Genomic DNA, 16,135 nt, shown 5'->3' with positions numbered 1-16,135 from the left:
CTAGTAATTAAGCTGCAATATAATCTTCACGCCCAGACGCTTCTGTGCAAAGTCTACCAGATTGTTAATCTCATTGTCGTCGACGAATCCATTCCGGTCGGTGTCTGCAGCGCGTACAGCACGTTCGCTCCTCCACTTGGTGAACCAGCCTCCGCTGCCGTGGAAGGCTTCACGGAGCTCCCCTTTGCTTATACGCCCATCACCATCTTTGTCGAAATGCATCATCCATTGCTTGAACTCCTCAATCGTCATCTCACGCTTGCCATGGCTGGGGATTGGACGCTTGATATGGTTGTTCTTGATAGCCATTAATCCGGCTGCAGGTTCCTGATATTTGATTTGCAGTTGCTCACAAAGAAGGGGTTTTCTCTATCTCTGATTCTCTTCTCTTCACCGTGTATATATATGGATAAGTATTAGGAGTCTTTGGATATGATAAACCGACCATTTTATATATAATGGTCATAGGATTAGGATGGTTATGGCGGTGCATGAATGAAGCACGCTGGCATTTCAACTTTGGAATCTTTTGATTATTGGGTTGATGCCTAATTTCTTCTCTTTTTCCTTCTCATCATGTTCAAAGTTTGATTTCTTTGGTAAAAAAGAAGTTTGGTTCACTGTACGTCCGTTACCCACCGTCTTCTGGATGGAGTCCAGATTCTCTTCCAACAATAACAGTTCCAATACTTTCTAACATGACATGTGTCCACACAATATACAGACATGATGGATCCCAGTCTCATGGTTATTGGGACAGTTTTTGTTGTGAGCAAAACCCATCCCCTCCTAATAGGGCCAGAAAGGATATAATTCCCAAAAAAGGGCAAGGAGCGGATTCGAGGAAGCATTTGAGATGGGGTTAGGCATAGTGAATCCTTTTGATTCTAGTTGATCATGTTGTTCACCCAATTCTTTTGCAAGGATTAATATCATATTCATGTCGATGTATGCCAATGGATGCATGATACAAAGAACTTTTATAAGGTTTGAGGTTTTAAAAATGTGTGTACTTACCAACCCTCTAATCATTATAAAATAAAAAAAAAATATGAAAATTTAAAAAATATGAATATCTAGTTTTAAGTATCGGGTATATTAATATTTTAATATTTTTATTCTTTTATAATGAAGAATTAAAATATTGATACAATTATATTAATATACCAAAAAATTGTACTAGTGATATATGGATATATACTAATATTCCTTGAGAGGCCGCTTGTTTATTGATATCTTAGAGATGAGTGGTATATTGGTAATGTTGGGTTGTATTTGATACAATCCAGTCAGTCATCCACATTGATACTACGAAACCCGTGTCTCACCTGAGGGGCAATCTAGTAAATTCACCTCACTCGAAATCCACCAGGCGACTTGAATACGATATGCGAAATAGTAATGGCTTATAGTTATAAGGGCTAATAATCAACCATTTAGCCAATCTCAACTCTCAAGGCTCAGTTTGGAAGGGTACAAATACAATTATATGCAGTACAAATATATACAGAATAATACAACTCTACATTTTTGTATTTGTATTCCTTCCAAAACTGAGCCAACTGTTAAAAGTGGAGAACATGGATTGACCTGGAGAGCCGAGCCGGAATGGGATCATAGCTAAGACACCCTTGCTAAGATTTGTCATCTCAATTTCCAGTTCTACCCACGTCGTGTGATTGGGCATCAACACTATTATTTTCAATGGAATCGAAAGAATCATTTTACAGGAATAACTTTACTACTTTAGGCTTACTTGAGTTGTTTTTGTCTATCTTTTTTAATTTTTTAATCATTTTCTCCTTGAGAATCTTCTTTCCACTTTGTATAATTTGTCAAATGAAATCAATCAAAAACATATACCCTTTGGTCCAATAATAGGGGTGGATTCGAGCCAAGCCGAATAGTATTAGGCTTGAGCTCGATTCGAGACTATTCTACAAGGTTCGAGTTCGGTTCAAGCCAGAACCTTGAGCTCGAGCTTGGCTCGAGTCAAAAGTTCATAAGCTCAACTTCAGCTCGGCTCGAACTCAATTTTGAGAAAAAATATTTTATAAAAATAAAAATTATATATATAAAAAAATTATTTTATATTTAAAAATTAAGAATTATAATAATTAATAATTACAATATTTTTATTATATACATATTATTTTCTATATATATATATATATTCGAGCCAGCTTGCAAGCCAATCTCAACCACTGAATTGGGCTCGAACTCAATTGAAACCGAGTCGAACCGAACTCAAACAACTCATGAAAAGCTCAACTCGTTGCCACCCCTAAGCACCATCCATATGAAGACGGTGGAATTAATAAAGCATAATATTAAGAGGCAATGCACACAGGCTCTTTTTTTAATGGAATTATGTTTGTACGTCTTGGTCTTATGTGTTTATTATTTCTATCAAAAAGAATACTCACACGAATTTTATACGCAATTCCGTTTCAGAATTTTGAATTCTGACCATATGGAAGGCTGGTTCTGACCCCTGATCAGTTAGACACAGCATTGTAATTTGTAAGCACGTTCAAATCTGGCGGATGCAGATATTTTTTTTAACAAGAAAAAAAGACTTTTTTTTTTTAACATGTGGTGAATCAGTGGTTCAACCATTTTGGGTCAAATGGGTTATAAGTTAAATATGAAATATAAAATATGTAACATTTCAAAAAAAAGTGTAAAAAATGAAAGTATTTTTAATATTATATATTTATCATATTAAATACAAATGAAAATTCTTATTATTAACGATGGAAAGCTATGGACAATGAAAAAAAGAAAAATTAACATCTTACTTGTGACCCAATGAGTGGGTTGAATCGTTTAATTGTTTAAGAGGCTAGATCACCAAATCATTGACTTAAACATGTCAATGCTTCGACTTAATTGATCTGAACCGGTTTGGTCTATTCAAGTTGCAGCCCTAATTATGGACCAGTTTAAAAGAGGCAAAAGGAAAAAAAATCATGTGATTGTTACAAGTTATAACAAGGCATTTTCTTGTTTAAGTAATGCCTTTTTAAATTGTTTAACATAAAGGCTTATGTTTGGTTGCATGTAAAATGACACAAAACAATTGACCATCTTTAAGGCTCAGTTTGGGAAGAGTAATGCAAATACCAATATGTTATATGTACAGTACAAATACAGGTTTAGCAATATAAAATACACAGCTTTTATATTGTACATACTTATATTTGCACTCTTTTTCAAATTCATGAGCCTAAAATGGAATCATGTTCTTAATTTTTCTTTAGTGTTGGGAAAACAAAACTCAAATAACTTTTTATTAGTAAGGTGGTATTTAATAACACTTTTCAGATGTTTGAGGCTAAGAAAAGGGAACTTGTTAATTAAGATAAGCTTGACTAAATTGTTAACTGCTTTGAGTTTGAGGTCAGACCATCATCAATTCATCATAGTGGGCGAATCTCCTGAGGATCGGAGGTCGGTCCATCGGTGCAACTGCTGTTAGTTAATTAATTAACTGATGTCACCTGATGCTGCAATTAATTAACGATCGAGTCCATTAATTGTTTTATGTAATATAATACTGTAAGTAATTATTGAAGTTCGCTTGGTTTGAAAAAGATCTGAATGAAAATTGAATGGCAAAATAGGAGTTAATTCGAACAAGTTATAAGGCTTAGTTGAGTGGATTTGAGCTGCTCGATCGATTTTCGCTTTAAATTGAAACATATGTTTGATTTGTTCAAAATCGAACTCAGCGTCAGCGTTGTGGTGATCATTTTATGAAAATTAATTTCCTTATGGACTGAATTAATGAAACCCTGTAAATTGGGTTTGATTTCGCTGATTAGAGCCCTGCCCGTCATGGCAATTGCCATATAATGGCAGATGAGGTGATTGATCAAATTAAACAGGTAAACTTGAAAGAAAATTAGAAAGATGTGATTAATAATAGTTAATCACATTATCAATAATAATTAAGCAAGAAGAAATTAATTACAAACCTTATCCATGACCACCCCATCCCATTAACTACAACCACCAATACTGATAATCAATAATAATATTAAGCAAGAAGAAATACAAAAGAGAAAACACAATAAACTGTACGAGAGTCATGTGATGACTCGACTCGGCTACACAGAATCGATCGATCCGGGCGCTTGATCTCAGGCCATTATTGATGAGTCTGAAATCCAAGGCAACAAACAAATCCAGTGAGTTTAATTACGATGGGTTTGATTTTATGTCACAAAGTTACAAAAAAGATATTGTTTCAGGCACAACACAAACAAATAAATTAAACGCGGCTGAGGAAACAAATGAACGGACGGGGGCCGGAGTAGTAGTTCATCCCCAATAAGATTCAGAAATTTTCATGTGCAAATGTTGTTGGGCAAAGGCCACCAATCTGGCCATCTCCTGAGCGTCTTCAATCTGTCCATTTCGGTTGCTATCAGCTTCCTTCATTCCCTGACGCGCCTTCCACCACGCAAACCATGTGTGCAGGCTGCGGAGGGCCTGCTTGAGTTCTTCACGGCTGATACGCCCGTCATGGTCTGAGTCGAATCGTTTCAGCCAAGCCTTAAACTCCTTCACCGTCATGTCCCGGTTTGGGAGGGCTGGACCTGCAGGAACACAACACACAATCGCCATCGATCTCCTCTAATTTCTCTAGCTAGCTACACTATATATTAAGAATTAATTCCTCCTCCGGCTTCTTCCTGATTGATCAGCGGTCAGCTAGATATCGCTCTCGATCGATCAGGTGTACGTATTCTATCTCAACATCAGGACTGGCTACGCTCTATATATATATACATGTCGATCACTAGCTCACTGCTCGAATCTGAGAGGACACTAGCTAATTGATATAAGAAGAGGTTGGGGACCCGATCGAATATTAATATTTTCCAAGTCTTTCATTTGCGCGTGGCCTGCTTTCTGGTAGCATCTTTGACAATATGTTAGCGGGAGGAGCCTTCCTTGTCAAAAGCAATCCGCGCAGCCTTTATCCTTCTGAGTTCTGGACCTTCTGGTCTGGTGCAATTAAAGGGAAAAGAAACACGCAAAGTAGCGGTGGAGATTCTTGACCCGATCCGCATCCGATCTCTTGCATGATTCGGTTCGGATTTTCTAGCCAGCTTTAATATTGAATGACAATAAAAGGAGCAGCTTGAGTCTGACCTGTAAATCCCCGTGGCCTCCTTCTATGTCCTCAGTCGGTCCCACTCCCACATCCCAGTCCCAGCTGTTTCTACTTTCTAGAGTCGCGGCTGCGCAGTGGGCATTTCCTTTTCCTTACTCAACTCCACCCATGCATTAATTTAATTAATTATCAGGCAAGTCGGAAGACATGCTTGTTAGAAATCCGTAAAACAAACAATCTCCAGCAAGCTCTACAAGGGATGAAGATGGAGATGGAGATGGGTGGGTCATGGGTGTATCTCAATTCTCAACAAACTTACAACTCAGCTGAGTCATGGGCTGAAAGGAAATTAAATTAAAAGCTAGAGCTTCCCTTTACAGTGATCGAACAGCAGCAGCATGCAATATTGTCTATAGGATGTGGCAGCTAGCACCTTAGATTGTTCACTACTTCTTCATCATATACATCCTCTTATGATTCCTCGATCGATCATGCGCTGGAACTTGAAGCTTGGTCTCTATTATTTATATATATTCAGGCCGGATGAGGTTAGAACCCAGCAGGCAAATGGTGTACGTAGCTCATCATGAGCCTTGCTTGTCATTTTGTCTGGAACTTGATCTATCATCCATCCGACTTCCTTGCTGTTTCTTCTTCTGGCATGTGTATATGGTTTCTCGTCTGTAATGCTGTATGCGGTAGAGGTCTCAGTCCTGATCGTTTTAATAAATAGGGTTTCGTCTTCACTCTTCACTAGGGAATATTAGAATAAAGAAACGGCAGAAGGAATAGGTTTTGTCATTGAAACATTAATATTCCCGCCATTTTTTTTTTTTTTAAAGTTAAACATGTTTCTTTTACTACTTGATTGCTAAATGATATTTCTATGATGAAATTGAATCAATAGAAGAAATGAATAAAGTTTCAGAAAGATGCTATATGGTTTAAATCCACTACTTTAATTATTCTCCATTATCAACTAATCCTGTTTAGAGGAACAAAACGTACCGGCATCTCATGGACTTCTTTGCCGACTCAGAATTAGAGATGCTAGTTCATCGTGAGGATACACTTTGGGGTGACTCCGGATCTCCTACACATCGATCCTGTAGATCTTTCTCTACATCAAAGGAGAGGGTGCCATATCAACACCGCAATATGGGCAAAACTTGCATGTGAAAGTGATAATAACGATGTTTCAAAATGTTCTTTCATCTTATTTTTAATATATTAAAATTTACATTAAATTTTAAATCAAATAAAAACAGGAGATAAAGGTTTAAAGGCTTTCTTCTTGAGAATATTTAACGCCATTGATAGGGAAAGACCAGTTAAATCACACCGGAAATATTACTATAAGGCTTTGACTTTCGACTAAGGTTTTCTCTACTTTTCTTTTTATTTTTTTATTTTTTTTTTATTTTGCTCCCTTTATTTGTCTTCTGGATGTAGAAATTATGAAAGGGGAGGAGTAATTTAGGTTTTGTAATATATATGAATCAATTCAAAAAATTCGGAGTTTTGATGAGTGTAATTCAATTATTGTTAAAGTTTTGAAAATTGTTTACGATGTCAAAAGTTAAATCTGGGAAGAAAAAATGGTGGGGATCCTGGTAACAGGAACTTGAGGTGCGGAGTAGGTCCCTTTATCTTTACAGAAATTCTTTAAAAGGTTTGATTTCGAACTCCAATGGTAAGCCCAAATCTTCTGGAAAACCTCATATTCCTAACGTAAAGCCAAAACCTAGGTTCCTCAAGGATGACTTGTTTTACAAGAACAAGGACTCATTGCAAAAGGATAAGAAATTTCTATGGGATTGGTAGCCCTTGAAAGTTTTATCACACATTCGGAATTGTAGATTCAGTTTTTCTCTGTAAGTGCATTCAATCGAAGGGTTGCTGCTAGATTTCAACAACATCAGTGTATGTATTCACTAGAAGACAAGGGAGGTTGGGTTGAAGACACACACAGCTATGGTTTTTAAAAGGACCATTGATTTTGAAGATACATTAACACACAAGGTTGTCTATAGTAGCCGTAATGGGCTTCATCATTCAAACAAGTATTAAGCGCAATGTTTTTTGCTTCATGCTTCTGCCGGTGACTCGGGTGTACTCGGTGCTTAGGCATGCAGTTTTCCCTTGGTTCATTTAAGATATGTCCAATTCCTTACAGAAAGCTTTGAATGAGAGAAGAAGAAACCCTTCTCTCTCTCTTTTTTTTTATTGGTGTATATTTCGTCTCAAGCATTCCGTTCTAGATCAATGGAATGTGATGTTCAGGCATACTGTTTGTCTCATGCACATTCGTTGAGAAAAGCTTTCAGTAAAAGAGGAAAAGAAAATTTTAATGTAATTTTAATAAGAAAAAAATAGAATGAGAGGACGTTTGGAATGTTAATTCCACTCACATATATAAGATTCGTCCATGTTATGGTACTGACATAGCACCCTCTGATTTAATGTATGGACGATGTACAGGAATCAATGTGCAGGAGATCCGGACTCCTTTGGGGTTTGAATTCCAACTGACCTAGCTAGTTGGTTTGGGTTCCGATTGGGCTAGGTTAGGTCAGGCTCCAGTTGAAAGCCCGATATTCAATATACTACTCAATTCATGGGGCGAACTTCAGGCTTGGGGTGATCATTCTTGGCAAGTTGGCCTAGCCTGGCCCAGCCCGCAAATTTCCAGGTCGGTCTCAGGAGGTTTTAATTTTGTGTTTAAGATTGGCCTGCCCCGGCCCACATGATGGGGCTTGGGCTCACCACTTTTAGGCCTGGTCTGATGTATATATATGTTTTGTTTATTTTTATGATATATTATATGCATAAATATAACAAACTGACACATAATTATTATATATATATAATATCGGTATACTTATACATAACATTATTTTATACATAATATAAAACACTGTACATATTAAATATTTGTATATCTAACGGCATATATAGGCCCAATGTGTGGGGGCCTATATATAAATGTTCAATGAATGACTCCGAATTCGGTTGAGTAGAGCTGCAAGTATTGTCTGCCTCACTATTATACCGGTTTTGGATTGGACCCCGTCTAGTCCAAAATCAATTTGAACAGATTGGATGGACCAACATGGTATATTGGATTGGACCTATCTGGTCCAAAATATTTATTAGATTAGATTGGACCTGATCTATCTGTAACAAATTTATATTGAATTGGGTTGGAAATATCCGGTCCATTGATATAAGATAAGAATACATTCTTCAATGGACTAGGTTTGGGTTGAAACCAATCTAAATCGAAATAAATTTGGCCGGTTCAGACATTGAATTGGATCAGTCCAAATTGGTCCAAAACATTCATTAGATTGGATTGGACCTGGTCCATTTATAATGGACTCACACTGGACTGGATAGGATTGGACCAAAGCCAATCCAATTGACATCCCTAGCTACATGGTAAGTGTATATATATATATATATATAAACTTCCACACAATATTCCTGAAATTTTGGAAACTCAACTAGGAAAATAACTACAATACAATACAAGTTACAAGGTGATGCAGATTAAGAGAGTGAATGATTGGGGATAGGATCTGCTATTAATAGGGATGACAATTTCTATATATCCAATCTAATGGGTACGCACCCTAATATCTCCCTTCATCTCTTCCTAACAAATTTTATAGACAAGAGCGGGGATACCATTAGGCCCTGTTGAATTTTCAGTTCAGTTCATGAGGAATGACAACATGAACGGCATTCTCTTCTTTAGAGAAGAGCCACATCTGAATAATACTCAAATAATCATCATGATAGAGCCACATCTGAAAAAACCGAAAGGATCTATGTTTCTTATTAGGAGATGGGTCAGGTCTAGGATTATACTACGATGATCAGAACCTCAAGAAGGGACAGCATCCAAAACGGCTGAAGAAAACAGAGAGAGCTAGTCCAAGGAGGCAAGGGCTCTATCTAGGGAATTAACTCCGGTAGCAACTCCCTTGATGAAACCTCGGCCAAGGTAAAATGTTCTGCCTAGGCTGAATATTCTAAAGGCTCAAAATCCTTCAAGAAAGCTACAAAGGCTTTTGAGGAACTAGAAGAAAGCCTAGGAAAGGAAATGAGATCTGATCCAATTTGGTCGAATTCAGATCATTCTTGGTTGGATCTTTGGATCAGATTCTATTAGAAATCGGATTGGATTTGGGTCTTTTTTTTTTGAGTCGAGAAGATCTGATCCGATGTATTATATATATATATATATATGTTATTTATTTATATTTTATTTTTATAAATTTCTTATATTACTTATTTTTTTATAATATATATATATATATATATATATATATATATGATGAAAATAATTAAAAAATACTTGTATTTTTTGTTTTTTTATTTAAATTGATATATTTTATTTTTTTTTCTTTCAATAATTTATTATTTTTTTAAAGAGAACAAGTCGGATCAAATCAAATCCAAAAATCCGGTAGGATTCGAATTCAGATCAAATCCTATTAGATCGTATCGGATCTGGCATGAACATTGTTGGATTATAGTCGAATATACCCCGATTCAAATCTGATTTAATCTGTTTGCATCCCTAGCTGTGAGAGAGATTTTAGACATGACATGTTATCATGTGTGTACTTCTACCTTTAGTAAGAGTGCAAAAAAGTGAATGTGTTGATATGCATAAATGCAAGTTTGTTCAAGTGGAAGGATCCAAATCTGCTTCAATTTTGCACTCATCAATTGATGATGGTGATGGTTATAGAGACAAATCTCAAGGTTGGAACCAACCTATTTTGCATTCACCAACTTTCAACGCAAAAACAGTTGAAAAAAAAAATTAATATAATTTTCAATATAAAAAAACGTAATTTTACCAAAGACTTGCAAAATTGAAGCAGAGCACAAATACGGTTCTATTTTGCATTTGTGCTCTTACGAAATACACCTTTAGCCAAGAAAATAAGGAACTGAATGGGATAATATGTGATGTAGAGGAAACTTGATTATTCCCAAAGAGCTGAAGTTTCATTGCCCCAATAATATAGGTATACCACTTCGGTTATGTTGGGTATCATGGTGGATTTAAGCTTCGACATTTACAGATTTACCCTTGATCACAACATTGGAAATTGAAAAAATAAGGTTCGTAGAGGTAACAATATATACCAAATAAGACACTATATAAGTGATGGAACGAAGGAGGAATAATCAAAAGGTGCTTTCTCTTAAAATGACTTGTATATGAGCTAGTCATATACATTGCGTCGGCCCGATATCTGCTCTGTCATCACGGGATATCTGTGTCCCAAAGTCCGAAAGTCATATACATGGGACATAATGTTTGTTTATGAAGTTAATGTTGATGCTGCCTTTAATAAAAAAAACGCACATACTGCTACAGGATGTGTTATTCTTTTGCCTTCATGCAAGTGTCAAACTCTTCTCTAACCAATAAATACAACAACATCTATACTGTTCAATTCTTTCTTCATGCTCAGAAGGAAATGAACGAGTTCAAGAACATCCCCCGATGATAATATCAGGAAGGATGATGTCATTATTAGGAAATGTTTTCAATACATAGCAGAGATGTGGTGTGAGACGTTGTGAGGTGCATACAGTTTTATTTTATTGGGGGTTGATTCTTTCTCGGAGTGAACAAACTTATCAAACATATGTTGTTTGTGGGTTGGGGTGAATTATATTGTCTATCAAGGAGAAAATAAATATATTTGTTAATTGTAAGGTGTCCTATATAAATAGAAAATAGTTGATGTGCTTATATATAGAGTGCAAGCTCCAAAAAAAGAAAATTTCTATTCTATCGATTTGATTATTACATACATATATTTGTGTGGCTCTTACAACCCCTGAATTTTATGAAAATGTCAACTTTAATTTTAAAGAATAAAAGAAAGGTCATTTTTGGCCCCAGATTTTGGTGAAAAGGCTAATTTTAAACAAAAATAAATGACATTAGAAATAATGTCAACGGATCTGTTAGACAACAAATAAAATAATAAAAACGTGATTATGCAACACTGCTAAAGTTTGAAAAGGTCACTTGAAAACGGGTCACTTTAGACCCTAAAAAGTAATTTTTATTAATCTTTAAAAAAATACTCCAAAGATTTTATCAAATTAGAGTCATTAAAAAAATACAAACAACCACCCTCCTACTTTCATTCTCTTGGATATAAGGCGGGACCATACCATTTTATTTCCTATTTTAATTTTCACAAACAATGAGATAAGGCCATGAAACCAAAAAAAAAAAAACAAACCAGAATTTACATTCCACCTTTTTGCACTTGCACTTGAATATATAAAGGCGGGGCCATCTTGTTTAGTGTCATTCATCCCTGTAGCACTTGAATACTTCTGGTCGTCACTTGGTATCGACGTTACAACTAATCAATATATTAGTATATATATTCTCTTTCATCCTCGAGTCGTGCGTTGTAGATTTGTGTGATAGGTTGCAGCCTTGCTGGAGTAGTATATGACCTTAAATTTCTGGTTTCTTCTGACTTAAACAACCTTAACGTATTTGTCTGACCACTTCTTTTACGGGTATTGGACTGTTGGTTTAGAAAGGGACTCCCATCTACTCTTATCTCCCGAATAAGCGGTCTGCTCTATATATAAATTAACGAACTCAGACGCTTACTATCACAAGCAGCAAGCTAGCTAGGGTTGTTTAATTTTAGTTCTTGGATTCCCGCCCTATTGCTATAATTCGAGAGAGAACCCTTTAAGTTCATTGTTGGGTACCATGGCTTTCTCTATTGTGGTGTCAGCAGAGGGGATGGTGCAGCCATGTGAACAGACCCCATCAGACATGCTTCATCTCTCCGTAATTGATACATTGCCAAGCTTACAGTTCAACGTTGGAACCGTGCATGTGTTTAGGCATGGTCCTCCTGATGAAGAAGCTGCAAAGGTCATAAAGGAAGCCCTGGCAAAGGCCCTGGTTCCCTACTATCCTCTGGCGGGGAGGATCAAGGAATCAACCCAAGGCGGCCAGGCCCAGGTCCAAGTTGCTTGTACCGGAGAAGGCGTTTGGTTTGTGCAGGCGTCTGCCCATTGTACCCTATTGGATGTCAATTATGTCGATGGTGATGGTGAACCCTTGATCCCCCACCAGGACTTCCTTCCACATTATCCTCCTATAACTCTTGGCTTCGACCCCGTTGTCCTAATCAAGGTAAAATTTTGATTTATTTACAACTGATCAACTACTTATCAATGTGCATGTAAATCCAGAATTGACATCTTCTCTCAACAAAACTAATATATCTATCTATGTTCCCACCTTCTACCAATACATACTCACCATAAAAGTGGGACCCACTATGCATGAAACGTGAGGTGTGGAGGGTACATTAGAACTTGTCTTGTTGGTAGATGATATGAACTCGTAAATCGATCACCTTCATTCTCATTCTCACTTTTAGACTATGCTTGATTTGAAGGAAAATGCAGAGAAAGGTAGAGAAATCTTAACAAACCTTGTATAAATTTATTTCCTTGTCTTTTCCTTCCATTCCCTACCTTTTCCTTCAAACCAAACATAACCTTAGTTTTCAGTTTTTCCGTTGATTCATCCACACTCACTCATCTCTCTCCTTCAATCTCCTCCTCACTGTCTTCATTTTTCATTCATTCATTCTTCTTTTTCAAGTTTAAATTGTAGACTTGATCCGGACTCGGTTTTTTCCCTCGGAAGTTTCATTAAAATAAGTGGCTAGTGCAGTGTTCAACGTGGTTAATTCTGTCGATGAACCATGGCAAAGTTTGTTCGTTTAGCGGTGTTGCTTTTTCTAGAACTAGCTGTAGCACACAACATCTCGTACCAGTCCAGCCACACCAAATATGTCCTCAAACGAACCACACCCCTCCTCTATTTTAATTTTAATTTTTTACACCGCTGTTATTTGTGCTACTTGTGTTATTTGATTTATTTTTTTATTAAATGTACTGAAATGATCATTTTTATAAATATTAATAATTATCATTATTTTTATATACTATATATATATTAGATTTACTTAAATGATTTTCATTACCTTTAATAGTTTTTAATAATTATTTTTGTTATATTTACTATATTTTTTTATTATGTTTAACTATTTTATATAGTGTTTTTAACTTGTCATTGACATCTGATCTGATTATCTCATATTTGGATGTTGCATTTACGTAATCGGACCGGCTTCGGATTTTACAATTTACATCCAATTAATAATTAGATTGTATTTGAGTTTGACTCCATCTGATCTAATTAAAATTTGAATAAATTATATTATAATATTTATTGATTTTAATATATAAAGTTTATATAATTATATTTAAAATTGTAAAAAATATATTTTCATATATTATATTGTATATGAATTTATATATAATAAAATTTAGTGTGTTATATATACATTAATTTATTGTATATAAAAGTTGAAAACTAATTAACTTTTTTATTTTCTTGTATTTTAAAAAATTAAAGCAGAGTCGAATTAAATCCAAATATGATCCAAGGCGATTAGGATTTGGATTTGAATCTAAGATCTTCAAATCCGACCGGATTTTGATTCATATTCAGATGCAAGTTTTCAATAAGCAGATTGGATTTGGATTTTGCAGAATCCAATCCATTTATAGCCCTAATTTGAATCGTCACCTAACCATGATTTTGTGTCTATAGTTCTAGTGAACCTGGGAATTCGTAAAAAATTGTTGACTTGATAAAAAATCGTTTAGCATGGGCAGTTGGACCGTTGACCAATTCAACCCAATTATAAGGTCACAGGTTGCACATTAAATGTGTATACAAACTTCTAGAGGCCATAACTTTGTGCTTTGATGTCCGATTGAGGTGATCCATGATCTAGAGGCAAAAATGGTTCAGGTTCTTGTTCGGTTTTTAAACATTGATTATTTGATGCTTTAATATAGTTTATTTTGATTAATTGTAAAACATGACTCATATAACCATGGTTTTCAAAACCGGACCGGATCGGACAATTGGTTTAGAAAAATCGGGAACCGGTCACAACTTTGTGCTTTGTTGTTCGATTGAGGTGATCAATGACCTAGAGGCAAAAATGGTTCAGGTTCTTGTTCGGTTTTTAAACATTGATTTTATGATGCTTTATTAAAGTTTATTTTGATTAATTGTAAAACATGACTCATATAACCATGGTTTTCAAAATTGGACTGGACCGGACAATCGGTCCAGAAAAACCGGGAATCAATTCTGTTTTACCTTAGAACCGTTATTTCCCCAAAAACCATTGATTTGGTCAGCAAACCACTGACCCAGACGGTCAAATCATTCAAACTGTTTAACGATTTGACCGGTTTTTATTTTTTTGTCAGAATGGGCCATCCGTTTGATTCAAACAATCGGACCATTTGACCTGGGAACCTGACCCCTGACCGGTGCGTTGTCTGATTCGGTTTTGAAAACCTTGCATTATAACATATACATCGAAAATATATGTGTTAATGCACAGTCAACGGTATTGGTGAAACGGGACTTGAATCAGTATCTCTGCTGGAACAAACCAGCTAGCGTCAATTGGCTTATTAGTATCAATTTAAGCTACATCTTAAAGAACATATAATGTGTGTTTTAGAACCAAACACATGATGCTGATGTGTGGTGTGTTATAATTAAGATGAGCCAATTAACCTTTTCGAACCATATATAATTAACAGAGCAATCACTTAGAATAACAATAAGCATGTTCGGTCGCTTTTGTAGTTCGTCGGACTCAATAACAGCATCTATCCTGCGTAAAGGTACATAAAAAACCATGCATCTATCATGCTAACAAATTAATATCCGGATTTTCATTTTCAGGTGACTCAGTTTAAATGCAACGGGTTTATTGTCGGGCTTATAACCCATCACTGCGTTGCTGATGGCCTTGGAGCTGCACAGTTCCTGAATGCAGTGGGCGAATTGGCTAGAGGCATGCAGCAACCTAGCATCGCTCCACTGTGGTGTAGAGAAGCTATTCCAACTCCACCCCGACTTGCGTACTCCGCTGGAGACCGAAAACTACCAAAACTGCCAGCGTTTGAACTAGAGACTGGCTGCGTAGACATTTCTCTAGACCGAATCAATCAGATAAAGCAACAACACCTACAGCTGACGGGCCGAACATGCTCCACTTTTGAAATCGTTGTAGCCAGTTTGTGGATTTGCAGAACCCGGGCAATAAACTTCGTCGTAGACACGGAAGTGAAGCTCATGTTCTTCGCCAATGGCCGGCGGCTCTTGAATCCACCGTTGCCGGAAGGTTTCTATGGAAACTGTGTGTACCCGTTGGCCATTAAGGCTTCTAGTGGGGCTATCTCACGGGCATCGCTTTCTGAGGTGGTGACGCTGCTGCAAAAGGCTAAGAAGAGGTCGCGAAAGGATTTCAGCCAGTGGATAGACAGTGGATTGCCGGACCCATTTGCTCCATACATCTATTCCAATTTATTTATATCGGAGTGGAACCGACTGGGGTTCAACCAGGTGGACTATGGGTGGGGCCCTCCTCTTCGTATGATCCCCACTCAGGGCCCCAAGTTCCCTGTGGCACTCATATTAGCCCTACCTAAGCCAAACACCGGTATCCGTCTTATCACGTGGAGCCTGGAGGGGACCCACCTGCCATACTTCATGGATGAGATGATGAAAATTTATCATCCTTTCTGAAAAGATCAAGCCTCAGCTAGACTTGTTCTTTCATAGTTGAAATGCTGTCAGCTCTCATAAGCATTTTACCACTTTCATAAATAGTAGGAGCCAAGAGCCATGCATGTTAGGCTTTGTGACAGCTTCCTTAAGTTTTAGTTTGTGGATTTTATTTTATATATGCATATGATTGTGTATGTGATTATACATGTATATGTGTGTGCCTAGGCTAGGTTAGGTGAGAAAGCTTAAGGACCAAGCAATTTGTGGAATTTACTTCAACCCAAATACCAAATGAATAAAAGTTGTTTTTTCTTTTTTTT

The 16,135-nt window shown here is 36.5% G+C and overlaps 1 protein-coding gene and 1 long non-coding RNA gene across 2 annotated transcripts; one reads left to right on the top strand and one right to left on the bottom strand.

Annotated features, from left to right (window-relative positions):
• Positions 1-3,907: 3,907 nt before the first annotated feature.
• On the bottom strand, positions 3,908-6,263 carry LOC148791237 (uncharacterized). Its single transcript, XR_016076010.1, has 2 exons — positions 4,309-6,263; positions 3,908-4,165 (listed from the first exon to the last, which is right to left on the bottom strand). It is a non-coding gene; the product is annotated as an uncharacterized LOC148791237 (long non-coding RNA).
• Positions 6,264-11,810: 5,547 nt separating this feature from the next.
• Positions 11,811-16,100, top strand: LOC104609572 (acyl transferase 4-like). Its single transcript, XM_010275926.2, has 2 exons — positions 11,811-12,332; positions 14,988-16,100. Exons 1-2 carry the CDS (start codon positions 11,901-11,903, stop codon positions 15,831-15,833), a joined length of 1,278 nt encoding a protein of 425 aa, XP_010274228.1. The 5' UTR covers positions 11,811-11,900; the 3' UTR covers positions 15,834-16,100.
• The last annotated feature ends 35 nt before the right edge of the window (positions 16,101-16,135 follow it).

This window comes from Nelumbo nucifera, chromosome 5 (genome assembly GCF_055504915.1).
Source record: "Nelumbo nucifera cultivar China Antique chromosome 5, China Antique-T2T, whole genome shotgun sequence".
Classification (NCBI taxonomy): Eukaryota; Viridiplantae; Streptophyta; class Magnoliopsida; order Proteales; family Nelumbonaceae; genus Nelumbo; species Nelumbo nucifera.
This window is presented reverse-complemented; position numbering and strand designations above follow the sequence as displayed.

What these genes read in the sequence shown, in the direction of transcription:
- LOC104609572 (XM_010275926.2), top strand. Translation starts at nt 11,901, where the DNA reads ATGGCTTTCTCTATTGTGGTGTCAGCAGAGGGGATGGTGCAGCCATGT. An exon ending in ACCCCGTTGTCCTAATCAAG is followed by an intron (nt 12,333 to 14,987) that starts GTAAAATTTTGA and finishes TTTCATTTTCAG; the next exon opens with GTGACTCAGTTTAAATGCAA.